We start from the raw sequence: 18,169 nt of genomic DNA, 5'->3' as shown, positions 1-18,169 counted from the left end.
TTCTTCTGCCAAGTTTTGTAAAAAAATTCTTCGCCTACTTCGGTCATTACTCTTCCAATCGGGAAACTTTTTAGTAAATATAATATAGGAATTGAGTGCAGCCATATCAATAATTTCCATAAAAATCCTAAATGGCCATCTCCTAGTTGAACGAACACATGTATATTCTCTAGTCATTTTATCTCCGGTGTCAACTGACCCTTTGGTTTTATTGTAGTGTAAAATAATTTCAGGCTTACGTTTTTTTTTTCATCAGAGGATATTTCGTCGCTGTAAAACTGTGTCGATAACAAAATGACAGCTTTCTTTTTTGTAGGTACATAGGATACTAATGTGAGATCATTAGAAAATCCAAAAATAGAGGAACAGAATTCTTCGCGCGCAGAATTTGGAGCAAATTCAGCAGGAATCTCCTTTTTGTTGGCCCTTCGAGTTCCCGTAATTGTAAGTTGACGTCTTAGCAGTTCTTCGGCTAGGGGAACAGAGGTAAAAAATTGTCTGTGGTAACTCCACGCCCTGATCCAAAATAGGGTTTAACCATGTCTAGAACTACCCTAAAACCCTGATTTATTTCTCGTTGATTTTCTATCATTCCAGTGTATATCTGACTTTCAAAATATAAGCAGTATCAGAGTCCGAACAAACCCAAATTTTTATTCCATATCGACCAGGTTTACTTTTTATATAAACTCTAAAAGGACATTTTCCTCTGAATGTAGCTAATCTCTCATCGACTGTGATATTTTCACCAGGTGAATAATTATCAACGCAATTTTTTACAAATTGATCGTATGTATTGCGAATTGCTTGTAGTTTATCTTTTGTTTCTATTATTCTATTTGCTCTTGTTGAGGGGTCATTAAATCGCAAGTGTCTATATATAATTTTGAATCTATTTCTAGACATTACAGCAGTAAAGAATGGTTGTTTGAATAGTTCATTTTCGGCCCACATTTCCGACAAGTGGAGTTTTCTTCCGTGATTCCTCCCACTTGCTATAAGCACTGCAATGAAAGCGTATAATTCAGTAATTGTAACATTCTTCCAACGCATTTCATCATCAGGATGAGTTTCATTAAAATTTTTCAGAATATACTTCTTTATGTCGATTTGTGTGAGTGCATATGTCAGCTAGCATATTGTCATTTAGATAGCATTGGAATGCTTCTTTTATTGAAGTTAGAGCCATGCTAAAACGAAATGCGAATTAATCAAAACATTTGTTTATTTTCAAAATGTATACTCACCTATTATTTTGTAAACCTTCTCGACAATTTAATATATTATGAGCCTTGCGCCTTGTAGGTGCAGGGGGTTGCGTTTTCCATTCATATCCTGATTTCGATTTTAGTATTTCCGCAATTGGCTCAAAAGTAGACTTTTCACTTTCGTTTTCAGAGACTGTAATTTCATCTAGAACTGGTTGTTGTTCTTCGACATTGTCGGTACTTTCTGATTCACTATCGCTGATCTCGTATTCATCATTGTCACTCTCTTCTAAAATTCTACGTAATTCCTCTTCAGTATAATATTTACGTCGCGTCATTTTCTCCGAAATACACAAATACGTACCGCAAAGCAAAGAAATTACTACTAAGATCGACTAAAGTAATCTAAACCTGATTATTTTAGTCTAACAGTAATCTAAAAATAGAATATTGTTTACATTTCATTTCGTTTACATCATATTTGGCTGGCCGACGACAGGAATATACGCGTATGATTTCAATACGCAGCAGGCCGTGCGGGGTAACGGAGGTACCCCAAGGAATTAATTTCAATTTTACTATAAAATTGAAATTATATTTAATAATTTTTACAAAAAAATGATTTGGTAATATATTTTCTAAGATTACCTGGAGGGATAAAGAAAAATAAAAATATTTTGAAAAGTTATAAAAACAAAACCGCATCTGGGGTACCTAAAATACCCCGCACGGCCACGGAAAGGTTAAACTTAAAACTAGGATTCACTACCATGTACAGACTAGCAATAAATTGGAAAGGTTAAGAAATCAAACTTACAGTTACAGTTCCTTATATCTAAATAATGTTTATATTCTATTAAAATAATTGTCGACAAGCTCCCTTCGAAAATCCCTAATAACATTATTAGGGACTAGTGCTGCAGGTATATTACCATTTTGTATAAGCTCTTCAAACTCTTCTGCATTAATATTATCAAGAGGAGGTTCAGGTTCCCCATTTAATTGTGCAATATTATGCAAAACTGCAGTTGCAACAATAATATTTAAAGTTGTTTGAGTTTTAAACGACAACCATATGCCAAAATAGGAAACCTCCTCTTCCAAATACCAAATGTGTTTTCCACCTTTACCCTGCTTTGAACTAAGCTAATATTGTATTGCCTTTCACCTTCGGTAGTTGGATTTAAGAAAGGAGTCAGTCGATAATTGTGCACCATATATCCGCTATCTCCTAAAATAAAAATTATGATGGTAAAATGCTGTAAACATATTTTATTTTGGCCCACAATATTTTTTATTATGGGTGCAACATGTTTGTAGGATTTATGATGTATCAAAGTAAATTACAGTAGATTAAAAGTATAGATACCTAACAAGATGCTGTTTCCAAATTCTCCTTCAAATCTCTGTTTTATCCTGCTATTATTGAAAATTGTTGAGTCATGGGCAGAACCTGGCCATCTAGCTACTATGTCTTGAAATAAAAAATTTGCACTGGCTACTGCTTGAACATTTATGGAAAAATATGATTTTCTATTTCTATAGATTTCACCATCTTCTCCCCCTACAAAAAGATTTCATTTTGCAATGGTTATTTTTTAATTTTGATTTATATTTACCTGGACGAATTATTTTTACATGACAACCATCAATCGCCCCAATGACTCTAGGAAATCTAGCAATTTGGTAAAATTGCTGTTGTCTTTGATTTATGGTTGGTTCGGTTTGTGGCATCTCAATATAATTAGGCCGTAAAGATGCCAAGCATTCTGTAACTCTCTTCACAATCCTAGACATAGTAGATTTGTCAGCTTCTATAAAATCACCTATTGCGACCAAATGTGTTCCTGTCGCATACAGCCTCAAAGTTACCAATAGTTGATTGATGGGACTGAGGGAATTATTCCTGTAAATATAAGTACAATCAAAGCAATCTCACTTTTGTACTTCTACTTGATATCATTTATGCTCTTTTTTTTTCATTTTATTATTATTTATTTATAATAAATAAAGATTTTTTTACTTACAAATTATGCATATATTCTAATTGTGGTTCCACAATTTCCAAAATATGCAGGACACGTCCTTTTGTTAGACGAAATCGTACAAAAAATTCTGCATCCCCGTATTTATCAAAGGGATTATTACGAACAAATACCTTACGAGGGATATTCGCAAATAGTGGTACATCGTTCTTCGTCAACAATGTCTCGACATTGTCTACTAAATCCACAAAATTAATATCCATTTTTAATATAAAAGTGTATCTGTATTTCACAACAAAACTGTAAATTTTTTGAGGTTAGATTGCTCATCTTAAATATTCAGACAGCAGCTTAAGCTGAGAATAACGGGGACTTGAAATTAAGATAGGTTTAAGCTGAAAATCGAACTAAGACTCAATGGTGCAACGCGTATGTTTCGTAAGTGGAGCTTAAGGCACGTCTTAAGCTTAAGATATGTTGGTGCAACCAGGCATAAGTGTGCCAAACAGGTGTTCGTAAAGTTCGTATTCGTAATTAAAAGATTTTATAATTATGAGTGATAGTAATACTGGTAGTGCTACTGAAACTGAAACTGATCAGAACCAACTTGGACTTAGTTCAGCTAAAAGGAAAAAGGTTTACAAACAACATTTTAAAAAAGATTGGGTGAAATTACCAGGATACCATTGGGTAGAATGCAGTAAAAAGGGAACAATGTATGCATGGTAAGAAATTTTAAATAATGTAATATGTATTTATATGGTTTTTACAAAATATACCTAGGTACGCGTATATCTAAACAAATTTTATTTTAGGTGTAAAATATGTAGATGCGACATTAATATAACTGCAGGAAAAGTAGAGCCTTTTTAAACATTTAAAATCCAGTAAACATAGAAAATCTGTGCAAAATATTGAAGCAAATAGTGGAAGGCAGCAAAATATTACCGATATGTTTTCAGCGAGCACGAGTAAATTAAACGTTGAGGAAAATGTGAAAGAAGGGCATTATATATTCCAATGAATTTAATGGAACATTTCACTGATTACCTGAATGCTGTTTGTAAAGATTCGGAGATAGCCAAAAAAATGAAAGCAGGAAGAATCAAAATAACTAGGGTCTTCAAAAAAGTTCAGGAACATCACAAAAGATATATTTGATTGAGCTGATGAAAACTAAAAAGTTTAGTTTAATAGCTTAGGAGTCGGCAGATAATTCCTGTATTAGGCATATGTGTTTAGTGGTTAGAATGGCCATTGAACCTAAAGTAGAAGATACCTTTTTAGATCTGATGCCGGTAGTAGAGACTACAGGAGCTGTACTTTATGAGAAAATCATAAATTTTTTCACAAAACACGATATACCTTACAAAACAAATTTTATTGGTTTAACTTCTGATGGAGCTAGTAATATGGTGGGTATTAGAAATTCATTAGTCAGTAGGCTACAAGAAAATATAGCAGGCATATTCACAGTCAAATGTATTTGCCACAGTTTCCACCTTTGTGACTCCTATGCGTGCAAAAAGCTGCCAAAAGTTAAACAACTAACAAGAGAGGTAAATATTAATATATTAAAGTAAAAATTTGTTTTGAATAAATATGTTTTTAGTTTAACTTTTTTGCAAAATAGTCCCAAAAAGAGTTGAGGAACTAAAAGAGTTTCAGGAGTTTGTCTTCCTGCTCTTGCTAAATTCTTGCTAAAATTCTTCACCCAAGTCAAACACAAAATTGGAAGCATTTGAGATGTAGCTATATCGGAGAATACTTAAAATACCGTGGACTGACCGAGTCACCAATGAGGAGGTCCTCAGAAGAATGAAGAAGAACCGAGAGGTACTGACCACCATCAAATCTCGAAAGTTACAGTACTTTGGACACATTATGCGAAATGAATCCAGATATGCCCTTATACAAGCCATCCTGCTAGGAAAGATATTTGGACAACGAGGTCTAGGAAGAAGAACGTCCTGGTTGAAGAATCTCAGAATCTGGTTCAACACAACATCTATGCAGCTTTTCCGCGCTGTGGGAGATAAGGTGACGATTGCCATGACGATCGCCAACATTCGTCACCGATAGGCACATCAAGAAGAAGAGAACTCATTTTTCATGTCGGCAAACTTAAAAGTTGTATTTTTAGCTGCTACATAATTTTATCATACTGTTTTTTATGTATATTAACAAGTGCTGAAAGTTGCACTTTGAGAAGTAAGTCGTCAAAGGGGATGCTTTTTAGATGTAGCCATTCTTGGATATCCGCTTTTCTAGAAGATGTGGTGGGGATCTTTTCAGATTTTCTGGAATGATACGACGCATTGTCCATTACACTCACAGAATTTGCTTCCAATTTGGGTAACGTTTTCTCAAACCAACTCTCAAAACCTTTTTCATCAATTTCCCATGGTAATCTCCACTTTTCTTTGATTCAAAACTCCATAGAGCGCCAGGAACAAATCCGTCTTAGCTGCCTATGTGACAAATAATCAATCGCTTTCCTTTACCTAAAAATTCAAATATTATTTATCAATTTCAATGTTCAACAAAAAATATTACCTCGTGGATTTTTCAGACCTGTCGAGAGTCCATCCAAAAATGCTTGTCTTGATGAAGTGACTGACTTATCAATCTGTTTTTCATTTAGTATGACCGGCGTTAATCCAAGTCTCATCTAAATAATATATTTTACGATTGCCATTCCTATGATCTTTTATCTGCTTTAAAAATTCTCTTCTCCAGGTTACAAGGTCATCTCTGTTTGTAAGCATACTGTTCCTGCCACGTTTTTCAAATTTGAATTGAAGTTTTTTCAAAAGCTTGTAAAAAGTAGTACGTTTGACATCAGGTAGATTGGGGTCGTCGTTGACCTGTTGTAGAACTCTATCTATCGTGCGAATTTCATTTCTAAAAAAGAATTGATGCACTATTCCTCATTCCTCTTATTGCTACCTTGTCAAAATCATCTACAGATTAGAGTTTGCCTTTACGAGTGGTAAATTTTTTTGGTGCAGCTAATGTGTGTGTAGTTTTATAGTCTCTAATAACTTTAAACAGAACTATCCGATACTCCAACTTTATCGGCTACTCTTTTCTCCACGGCGGACAATATTAACGCCAGATTTTTTTGTAACTCTTGTTTATACACGTTTACAATTACTTCAGTTGAGAGAAAACAGCAAACATCTTAAAAATGTTCACAGTTCTAAGTTTATTTAAATAACACTATAATTATATACCAACACACACACACACACACACACACACACACACACACACACACACACACACACACACACACACACACACACACACACACACACACACACACACACACACACACACACACACACACACACACACACACACACACACACACACACACACACACACACACACACACACACACACACACACACACACACACACACACACACACACACACACACACACACACACACACACACACACACACACACACACACACACACACACACACACACACACACACACACACACACACACACACACACACACACACACACACACACACACACACACACACACACACACACACACACACACACACACACACACACACACACACACACACACACACACACACACACACACACACACACACACACACACACACACACACACACACACACACACACACACACACACACACACACACACACACACACACACACACACACACACACACACACACACACACACACACACACACACACACACACACACACACACACACACACACACACACACACACACACACACACACACACACACACACACACACACACACACACACACACACACACACACACACACACACACACACACACACACACACACACACACACACACACACACACACACACACACACACACACACACACACACACACACACACACACACACACACACACACACACACACACACACACACACACACACACACACACACACACACACACACACACACACACACACACACACACACACACACACACACACACACACACACACACACACACACACACACACACACACACACACACACACACACACACACACACACACACACACACACACACACACACACACACACACACACACACACACACACACACACACACACACACACACACACACACACACACACACACACACACACACACACACACACACACACACACACACACACACACACACACACACACACACACACACACACATATATATATATATATATATATATATATATATATATATATATATATATATATATAGAGCTATTAAAAGTAAAAATAATATTTATATAATTAAATTCAACAGACATAAATGTGATTCGTAAGGATTACTGAATCCATATTCATATCTGTTAAAACTGCAAATTATGCGTCTTTGTTTAGAGGTGTAGATTGTCGTTACTTGTGAGTTTCTACTTGTTACTTTTGATACGCTTTTGTATATAATCAGTTACAGTATAAGTGATTTTGTAACAAGTAGATACTTGTTCAGTATCTCTAGATTTTGGGAATGAATATATCACGAGTCCGTAGTGTTTATATTCCACTTTTCTCTTAGGCGAATATAATATAGGACAAGGTAAAATTGAATAGTATATATTTGTAGCTAATATAAGACTTCGTATTTAAATGAAATTGTTTAATACTGCTCGTATGGTAAAAAAAGGGTAATATAAGTGAGTCTAATAAATTGAAAAAAGGTTAGAAATCTTCCGGCTGAAGGAACTAAAGTTATAACATATGGAATTAATTTAAAATTGAAAAGGCTGAGCTCCTCAGAGACTTGATAAGAATAAAAGTAAAGGAAATTACTAAATAATAAAGGGGAGGGGGTTAAAGGAAAATAAATGAGTTAATCAACAAATTAGAGATAATAGAGGTCCTTTATGCTTAAAGCATCTAGCACCCTGAACAAAATATATTTTGGTTGTATTAAATTCGGTTTATAAAAGCCTGAAATTTGATTTGTGAGTGTGCTATACTAAGTTGTTGACTAAGAGAGGGAAGCAATGGCTGATTAAGGATTTTGGTAAAGTGGGAAATAGTGAATTCTGATAAATTGTTGGGTTATGTTTAAATGATTACTGAGTTTAAAACTAATGAGTAGATGGTTGATATATGAAATGACAGAGAAATAGCAAAAGAAAGAAGAATGGACAGGAATATGATGCAGACGTAAAGAGTGTAAAAATGATGAAATAGTGAGGTATGATAGGTGTGGATGGTTATGAAGTTAACAATAGGGTCGGAAAAATTGGGGGGGGGGGGGTTGTGACAATGGTTTAAAGAGAATGGTTGTTTAAAGAAGCAACAATTATTGAAAAGGATTAAAGGTGTTGACGTTTATAGAGGAAGGTCAGGCAAAGAAGATGAGGCAAATTTGGGAAGTGTGGGTTATGAGAAGAGTTGTCAGTGTAAGGGTTGAAAGTCACGGTTGAAATTTACATGGTGATTAACGCAGTTGGGGCTTCTTTGCTTTTCTTTGACTATTTCCTAGTCTTCATATAGATCTAATTTTAGAAAAATTTTTTGAGGGATATTGTGTAACAAAGAGACGTCTTCTGGGATGTTGAGGGTATGTGTATGTTGTGCGAGATGTTGTGAGAAGGTGAAAGTGTTCTCTTTTTTAGTGTTTTCTAGGGACGGGAAGTTAGTGATCTACAGCTTCTACCTATATATGTAGCATCACAATCAGAGCACTGTAATTTGTAAACACCACTACGATCCATGTAGTTGATGCGTTTTTTTGAATTGGTTAAACATTGTCCTAGATTGTTCAGGACTTTAAAAAAAATGTGGGTATTCTCAACAGATCTTTTTAGGATATATCTGATATCTCCAGAAAGACGTTCTTGAAGGTATGGTAAGGAAGCATAATGAGGTTTGATGGTCAAGTCTCTGGGGAACGCAGCCGCTCTCAATAATTTGAGTTGTCTCTTATGGATTAGTTTGTTAATGAGGTTGGGGTCATACCCATTGTTGGATGCTATTTGTTTAGAATATTGAGTTCTGTGTGGTAGTTGGATTGTGATAGTGGGATTGTGATAGTGGGATCCACAGTTACATTCACCGTCTAGAAAGTTCATTACTGAGCATTCCAGTAAAATAGATCTCAACTCAAAATCGTCCGATATATAATGAGAAGTTAAACCCAAATAATTATCTACGTTCGTAGAAGTCCAAGTATCTGTAGTTAAAGTGACATTTGTTACTGATAACAGTTCGTGTCTAACAGCATTCAAACATCTTTCATATTCTGCTGGTATCATGCAGCTGGAAATAGTTTTTCTACTTGGCAGGACGTAGCTGGGATTAAGGGCAGTCACAAATTTTTTGAAACCCCTATCTTCAACAACTGAAAACGGCTGGTAGTTTTCAACAAATAAATTTAATAGAAGTTTGTTAATTTTTTTTCTGTGTTTCACTAATCTTCTTTGGTTGTGAAATAAATGATCGAATACTTGGTTGATAATTTACTGATCGAACTAGTGGAAGCGATATTGTCTATATTTATAATTTACATTTCACTGTTACCATTTCTAGTACTGTTCGAAGTGGAAGGAACAGTGACATCTACATTTGTGGATTCCCTTTCACCAGGTCGAGGTAAAGTAACAGTTGAATGTTTCCGTAATAAATGTTTCCTAAGATTTGAGACAGTAGTTTTATAGCTTTGCGATTGCCCACATAAATCACATGTAGCAATTTTATTCACATTATCAGTAATATTAAAGTAAGACCACAAATAACTTGTCTTTTGTTTTTTGCTCATTGTGATTTTAAACAAAACAAATAAAAATAACCACTTACAATAAACTACTTAATATTATTAACGTACAGGCACTCGAGAATTTATTTTTGCATTAACTACAAACAACTACACTAGAATAAGAGCAAGCAAATTCTAATGACATACTAATACTAACAATAAACATAGTCCCCGTCTTAATAATCGTACGTGCTTATGGTGGTATTCCCAGCTATTTAAGTGGCAAAAACTAAAGCTTATCCATAAATTCGGTGACATTCAGATCTATTCTGTAACTTTTAACAAATCGAATAGAAATGACCAAGTCAAATCGTAATTACCCGAAATCGAAATGTTGGATATCTATCGCGTCGTTTTCGTGTTGGGATTGGCATTCTGTAACTCACAAATCGGGGGATCGGTCATCATTCTGTAATCGGTGTAAATCGACAACGCCAACTTCTCTTTGACGCGCTCAGAAGTTGGTGGCAATCCCGCACTGAAAAGTGGAATAAGTGTTCTGTGACGTTATGTTACTGAAAAGGCTAGTGCGCGCGAAAAATTCATCAAAAAAAGATTATATTTATCAGGTTGAGCGCTGTAGCATACACCGGTGTCTGCTCTAGTACTTTCCTTCCGGACCATGGCAGACACCGGTATCTGCTCTGTATCTGAAACTTTATCGATCTGTACTGGCCAGGCAGACACACTTTAACGCGTTTTAATATGCTAGCATGTCTGACGTGGCCCAGAAGAATAGTGATCTGATGCTGGGTTTTAAGTAGCTGTTTTTATTTTTTTTTTTTCAAAACACTACAAAAACACAATAAAATATTTTAATCACTTTTAATGAAGCAAAAAATACAGAATGAAGCAAATTAACTAAAATTATAAGGGTAAAACATAAATGTTTAAAAAATATAAGGTTTCCAGTGCAATCAAATTATTACTTTTTATGGAAAAAAATTGAAGCACTCTAAGCAAAATCTTGGTTGTCCTTTACAAAGAGAACAAAATGTTGTGACACGTTTGACCTTGCTTTTCGCTAATATTCCTTCCTGCTTATTTTTTTGTAACAGCCTCGACAGTATTTTCTGTTTTCTCGAGCTTTACAGTCTAATTTGGAAAAAACATGAGTTCGAAGATTCTGAACCGTCTGCGTCTGCGGCCCAGAATTGATTTCATTGTCATCTCCGAATTTCAATAAGTTTTCTATAACTGACATTCTAAATTCGGTTATAGACATGGTGCTCCCTTCGCATTCCTTGTAAAGAAAATGAGCATTTAGCATTGATGTACATAGGATTATCTCAATGGCCACTTTTTTATACCACCAAATTGTGCGACGTAAAGCAGTACTATAACTTGACATTTGGTCAGATATGTCGATTGAGCTTTTTCCGCGATTATAATCGATTACTGCTTTTGGTTTTTGAATCTCTTTTTCACGGCGTTGAACCTGCAGTGTCTCATCGGTGTGACAGGTAGAAAGAACTAGCACATCTCTTTTATCTCGCCATTTGAGGATGCATATTCCTCGTTCATTTTCCTGAGCAGCAATTTCGCCCCTTTTCAATTTCTTCAGAACATCAGAAGGATTCCCACTACGATTAGCACGTAAGGTACCCAAACAATGAGTTTTCTTATCGAGAAGTATGTTTGCGAGTTGTAGACTTGTGTACCAGTTGTCAGTAATGCAAATTCTACCACTACCCAGAAGTTCTTGAGACAAAGACAAGACAATTTGTGTTGAGACCAATACATATTTATTTTCGGTTTGTTCTTTCTCCTTGCCCGCATAAAGGCTAAGATTCCATGTATAGCCATTATTACAGCATAACTTAAACATTTTTATGCCATATTTGTGAGCCTTCTGTGGGTTATATTGTTTGAAAATTAAAAGACCCTGGTAGGGTATAGTGGTCTCATCAATACAGAAAGTTTTATCGGCAGTATACAACTTCTTGAAGTTTGATATTAGCTTGTCTAATAAAGGCTGAATTTTGAACAAGCGATCTCCTTCAGGACAAAGATCATTATCAGAAAAGTGGAGCATTTTTAGAAGATTTTCAAAACGATTGCGGCTCATTACACTGCGACAAACTTCGCTTTTTAGGAGCCATTTAGTAGACCAGTAATCTCGGAGGGAGTTCATCTTAACAATGCCCCTATAACCCAATATGCCAAAGAAATGTAAGATTTCTGTTCTATCTGTTGGCTCCCATTGTTGCATGCGGGCTTTATTAGTAAGGCTAACATTTTCTATACCATATTGAGTTGCGTAGTGATTTGTTTGGTCAACGATTAAATCTAATACTTTAAAATCAAGGAATGATAAAAAATATTGAATTAGTTTTTCCCCTTTCAACGCGCCCTGCCATACTGCATTCATTCCACTTGAAAAAGTTTCTTTAAAAAATGCATGCTTACCACAAACAGGCCCCCAAGTTGATTGTGAGAGATCTAGAAAAAGGTTACTTTCACTTTCCATTATTTGGCGACTATCAGTATTTTCCAAGTTTGGTTCTTGTGTTGAACTGGCTTCTGTTTCACTTTCCATTCCTTGAGGAGTAAACTTTTTTGTAGTTTGAATGGGAGAAATCTGGCGAGAAGCACTGGATGGGCCTGGATCTGATTGTTCAAATATTTTGGATGTTTTTTTAGGCGGTTGATAACCATTTTCATCCTCTGTATCACTACTAGAATAATCTTCAGAGCTCCCATTAGAAATATACCCTGGATCTTCTTCAGAATCCGTATCGTAAGGATCTAAAATAAATAAGAACCTATCATCAGATACGTGGGAAATATAGTAGATAAGCTTTTGAAAAACAGTACAGCATTTGTGCAAAAAAAACAATAAAATGTGTTGACATTAGCTGCGCTTTTCGTTTGTTGGTTTCACTTAAACAACTCTGTGTAGTAATATAGACGTTCTACTTACCTGCAGAAGCATCACCAGAATCTTCTTTTGAATGTAATACCATTTCCACCATCCTTTTTCCACGATTCGTCATTTTGAACAGTACATGCACCTGTTTATCACCACGTGTAATAACAAACTACCCTAATTTACGTCGAGGCAATGTGTATGAGCGGTAAAATTGCAAGATCGGATATCGAATCGGAACATTTCGACGACACTTTGGATCGACACAAGTGCAAACGGCTGGGCCAAAGCAGACACCGGTGCCTGCTTCGCCGTCCTATAGGGCCAAAGCAGACACCGGTGTCAGCTGTGTCAACCTGTAGGGCCTAGCAGACACCGGTGTCTGCTCGATTTTTCTCAAAAACTAACAAAAAAAAACCAAAAATTTTTCGCGCGGAAGTCATAAGATACAAAAAACTAAAAGAAAATGACAAAAAACGGTGTTGGTCCACGGGGAAGTTTTGGCTTTTATGCATCGGCGCTCAACCTGTTAAGGTTGTCGTCAAGTAGTTTTGATTTTTTTTGGTCAGATATACATATCTCTGGTTTTGGCTAAGTTTGAAAAGTTCGTGATAAGAATACAAAAGACATCATCATCATCATCCAGCCTTCATTTATCACGTCCACTGCTGGACATAGGCCTCCCTTAAACTCATCCATTCTTTGCGATTTTGTGCTCTTTGTTGCCAATTTTTCGTGATACGCCTGATGTCGTCAGCCCAACGTGTAGGTGGTCTTCCTCTACTACGTTTGTCTGCCCTTGGCCTCCAATGTGTAATTTTACTCGTCCATCGTGAGTCATGCATTCTCACTACATGGCCTGCCCAATTCCATTTAAGTTCCGCTATGTGTTCCACAACATCAGCAATACTCGTCCTTCTTCGCAGATCTTCGTTTCTTATTCGGTCCCGCAACGGTACTCCCAGTATAGATCGTTTCATTCGTCTCTGTGCCACTATCAATTTCGAAGCCGTAGTCTTGGTTAGTCATAGTTTCCGCCCCATAGGTCATGACCGGTAATACGCATTGGTCAAAAACTTTTCTTTTGAGGCTAATTGGTATGTTGGCTCTAAGTGTGTCTCGCAGTTTTCCAAAGACTGCTCACGCTAAAGTAATTCGTCTTTGGATTTCGCATGTTTGGTTATCCCTGCTAATTCTTATTTCGTGACCCAAATACGTATATTTCTCCACCAGTTCTACCACTTTGTTTTGAATAGTTAAATGATTATTGGGGACCATATTTGTCATAAACTTAGTTTTCAACAAATTCATTCTGAGGCCCACTTTCTAACATGCAAAGTCCAATTCATTTAACATATCTGTGGCTTTTCCTAAATCATCTGTGATAAGGACAATGTCATCTGCGAAACGTAGATGGTTATGTATAAACCTCTTTTTGAATGGAAGATTCAGTAATATTTCCCTAACTAAATTAAAAAACTATTTTATTTACCGTATATTTATAACATAAAGTTTTACAATAAAAATAATCAATGATTAAAAATTAAAAAATATTTTCATTGTCCAAAAAATAATGTCATTTTATTATGAATAATTCTTTTACTTTTACTAGTATCTATAATTATTTTATTATAATGATGAATTCGGACGTTAATGTAGGTGAAAATTATTAATTTTAATAAATTGGAATAATGTGACTCTAAAAAGGAATAATGTTTGAAATGGTTGTTTAAGTTCTTAAATAATAATTGTTCTGTTAATTTTTTAATATTTGGATCTTAACAATACTAGCATTAATACGTTTATTAACGTTTATGTGGACTACTTATACAAAATTGAAATTCCAAAACTCCCATTTTTCTATTGTTTTCACAAAGCTTTACCCCATCAACTAAAGTTAAGGGTTTTAAATATTCAGCAGTTTCATTTAAAAGTCATTAATTTTGATATAATTATCTGTATTTAAGGGCTTTTTATAATCTTTTTGTGACATCTGTCTGGAATTAAAAACATCAAACAAATTTTATTTAAGATGCGAATAAAATTAACCGTAGCAGCAGAGTTACTAAATTGTTGTAACTGTAAAACTTGTGTTAAATATTCAATAGCATCTGCCACAGGTTACTACGTGAGTGTAACACATATGTGCTACATGAGTTACTAAATAATTGTATTGCCAACCTTACCTTCATTTTTTGATTTTTATAATTAATATGAGATTTTTTAAGTTTATTTCGTAAATGAACTTTTATTCCTCTTGGAGTTTATTTAATTCCTTAATATATTTCCACTCTACAGTTTCACCATTATCTTCAATTAAAATTAGTTAATCTCCTAGGGTGTTTCTTAATAATTTTATCATATGAACAGAACTGCAATTTCTTTATTTGAATTTTGTAAAGTAAATGTAGATTTTAATGAATTTAATTAAAAACCACACCCTAACTCCTTTATCATTGTCACATTATTTGATGCACTATCAAAAGTTACTGATATCACTTCTACACCAGATTGATTTACCAAATTTAAGAATTGTAATATTAAATTTTGTTTTTGTTTGCCAGTTAATGAATTCAATTAAGAAATACCCTACAGAAAGTTTCCAAGAACAATTAATACAGACTAACATAAATACTATTGCTACTAACATGCTGATGAATAGCCATCTCGTCAACTGTTAAATTACAGAGCAATTTATATGATGTATTCGTGGCCTTTATCTTCAACAGTTCAAAAACTTTTTTTGAAAAACCAGCATCTCCATTGACACTTTGGTACCACCTTGATATTATTTTGGGATGGGGTAATGCAGAATTAAAAGTAGTTCTTACATAATTATATGCTTTAACGGAGTAAAAATATGTTAAAGGAAAGGTTTTCAGTTCACTACCATATTTTCTTTTAGTAGACAGTTGTCTGTGTAAAAATTTCGTATTTGGTCCTATTACAGTTAACTTTTTTTTAATTCAATATCTTTTAATCGTTGTATTTTACAACGAGGCTTTTAGTTTGATATTTTACACCATATATTTATTCATTATATATCTATTAAAAAATAATAAAGAACTTACCGATTTTCTTCTTTTCAAATTGAAGATAAATCCAATTATATCAAAAATAGCAATGGTACATTATGGCACACTAGTAATTGTTTTATAGTTTATGTTTTTAGTAGAATTTTATCGATAAATACGTGAAACTAAGGAATGCAAACGAAAAGACACTACAAACAAAATCGCCACAACAATAATTGCATTATAGGGTCTTACGCACTAACTACACACAGAGCCAAATATATTATTTTTTTTATAAATAAGCTCGATTCGTCGATTTTTTTTTAAAGCAAACTTGTCTATAACTTTTTCATTAAAGTTTGGTATTTCTTTTATAAGTGTCTTTTCTACTGACAACATGGTTAATGCTACAAGTCGGTCTTCAGTCATGGAATTTCTCAAGAATGTTTTAATCCGTTTTAAACTCGAAAAGCACCTTTCAGCTTCTGCCCTACTCATGGGCACTGTAATTAGAATTTGAAGCAGTTTTACAGTTTCTTGAAAAGGCTCTGTTAAATTATTTTCAATTAAAAATTTTAAAAAAGGTATTGCCCCATTAATGTCTCTACAGTCTCTTCTAAAATAAATAACAGATAATTCAGTCTTCAAGCGCTCCCTATCTAAATTTGGATATGACGCGTAAGTCAGGCTTAAATTATCATCTGGGAAATTATCACAATAATTATCAAATTGCTCAGGATAAAGCAATGAAGTTGCAAGTAGGTGATTTTTAAAAGCAAATCTATCATTTGCACAATTTATGATTATATCACAAACTTCGATAGATGCTCTCCGATGACCTACTGGACTGTTATCCTTCCATAACCTTTTAGTTGGTAATGGTTCAACGCATAAACTAGAACCTTGGTCAATGGTATCATCTATTGAATTTCTAACTGAATTCATGTATCTTTCGAAATCTGTCACCTTTTTATTGATTTCCAAAGGATCCGTTTTAGTCTTTTGAAGAGCATTATACAAAACGTTTACTTGTGGCATTATGCCATGGAAAAATGTTAACCAAAAAACAAAATTTTGATCCACTAGTATTCTTCGAATGGAAGACGCTGAACTACAGACAGCTGCCTTATCAAACGATTCTTCTATTTCTTCCATACATTCGATAAAAGAAGATCGATGTTCAAACAGAACATTAACAGTTCGAATATTGAAGTTCCAGCGAGTTGGAGCGCCATGAGGAATTTTCTTTTGGACGATTTTATCTAAAACTGCCACTCGTTGTGGCGAATTTTTAAAAAAGGTAGGGATTTCATTTAAATTTCCAAAAAAAAAAGTCTAACTTGAGAGTTTTCGGAACAAGCCTTAGACATTATTAAATTTAATTGATGCGCGTAACAGTGTACAAAATGAGCAAATGGATATTTTTCTTTGATTCTGGCTTGAACTCCTGCGTGCTATCCACACATGACCGCTGCCCCATCATAACTCTGAGCAATTAGTTTATTATTTGAGTTTTCCAGGATAGGATCCAAAACACTGAAAATGTTTTTGCTTAAAGTATCTACATTTAATTTTGAAGGTACCAAATATGTCCAAAATCGTTCTACCGGTGCTCCATTTCGACAATATCTAAATACTACAACCATTTGTGATTTTGCTGAAATGTCTGTAGTCTCGTCGGCCATGACAGCTAGATATGGAGATTCCCGAATTTCCTCCAAAATTTTATCCTGGCATAATTCCAACATGCAGTCCAAAATATCATTTTGAATTTCTTTAGAAATGCCCTTAAAAACCGTCGATTCTTCCAAGTGTTGTGCTAAAATTTTATCCAATTCAGCAGTACAATTTATGAGGCCGCGAAAAATTCCAGGATTGTCGGATGTTTGTGTCTCGTCGTGTCCCCGAAGCGCCAATTCGAAAACACTACAAAATTTTATGCAGTCTATAATTTTTGAGAGAACATACCTATTTTTTGTTACAGCTTCATTGAATTTTTGAATATTTATCCAGTATGCAGAATCTAACTGTTCTTTAATATTCACGGAGCCTAATAAAGCATATTCCATTTGATTGTGCAAATGATGCTTAGAAGTTTCGTGCTTTTTTATTTTATCACTTAAATGTACTAAGTCTGTTACACCAACTTGCGTTCATGACTTATCACCTCCAAAGAGTACACAAGGAAAACAGAAAAGAGCGTTTTTTCTGTTGCAGCCACATATCCAACTATTTCTCGTATAAATATCGCAATTAAATTGTCGTTTGTAA

The 18,169-nt window shown here is 34.8% G+C and overlaps 1 protein-coding gene across 1 annotated transcript; it reads right to left on the bottom strand.

Moving 5' to 3' along the window:
- Window positions 1–17,352: 17,352 nt before the first annotated feature.
- Window positions 17,353–17,967, bottom strand: LOC140450849 (zinc finger MYM-type protein 1-like). Its single transcript, XM_072544528.1, has one exon. The coding sequence runs from the start codon at window positions 17,965–17,967 to the stop codon at window positions 17,353–17,355; it is 615 nt and encodes a 204-aa protein (XP_072400629.1).
- Between the last annotated feature and the right edge of the window lie 202 nt (window positions 17,968–18,169).

This window comes from Diabrotica undecimpunctata, chromosome 9 (genome assembly GCF_040954645.1).
Source record: "Diabrotica undecimpunctata isolate CICGRU chromosome 9, icDiaUnde3, whole genome shotgun sequence".
NCBI classification, from domain to species: Eukaryota; Metazoa; Arthropoda; class Insecta; order Coleoptera; family Chrysomelidae; genus Diabrotica; species Diabrotica undecimpunctata.
This window is presented reverse-complemented; position numbering and strand designations above follow the sequence as displayed.

Excerpts from the sequence above, each read along its gene's own strand:
- LOC140450849 (XM_072544528.1), bottom strand. The coding sequence starts at position 17,967 with ATGGAATATGCTTTATTAGGCTCCGTGAATATTAAAGAACAGTTAGAT.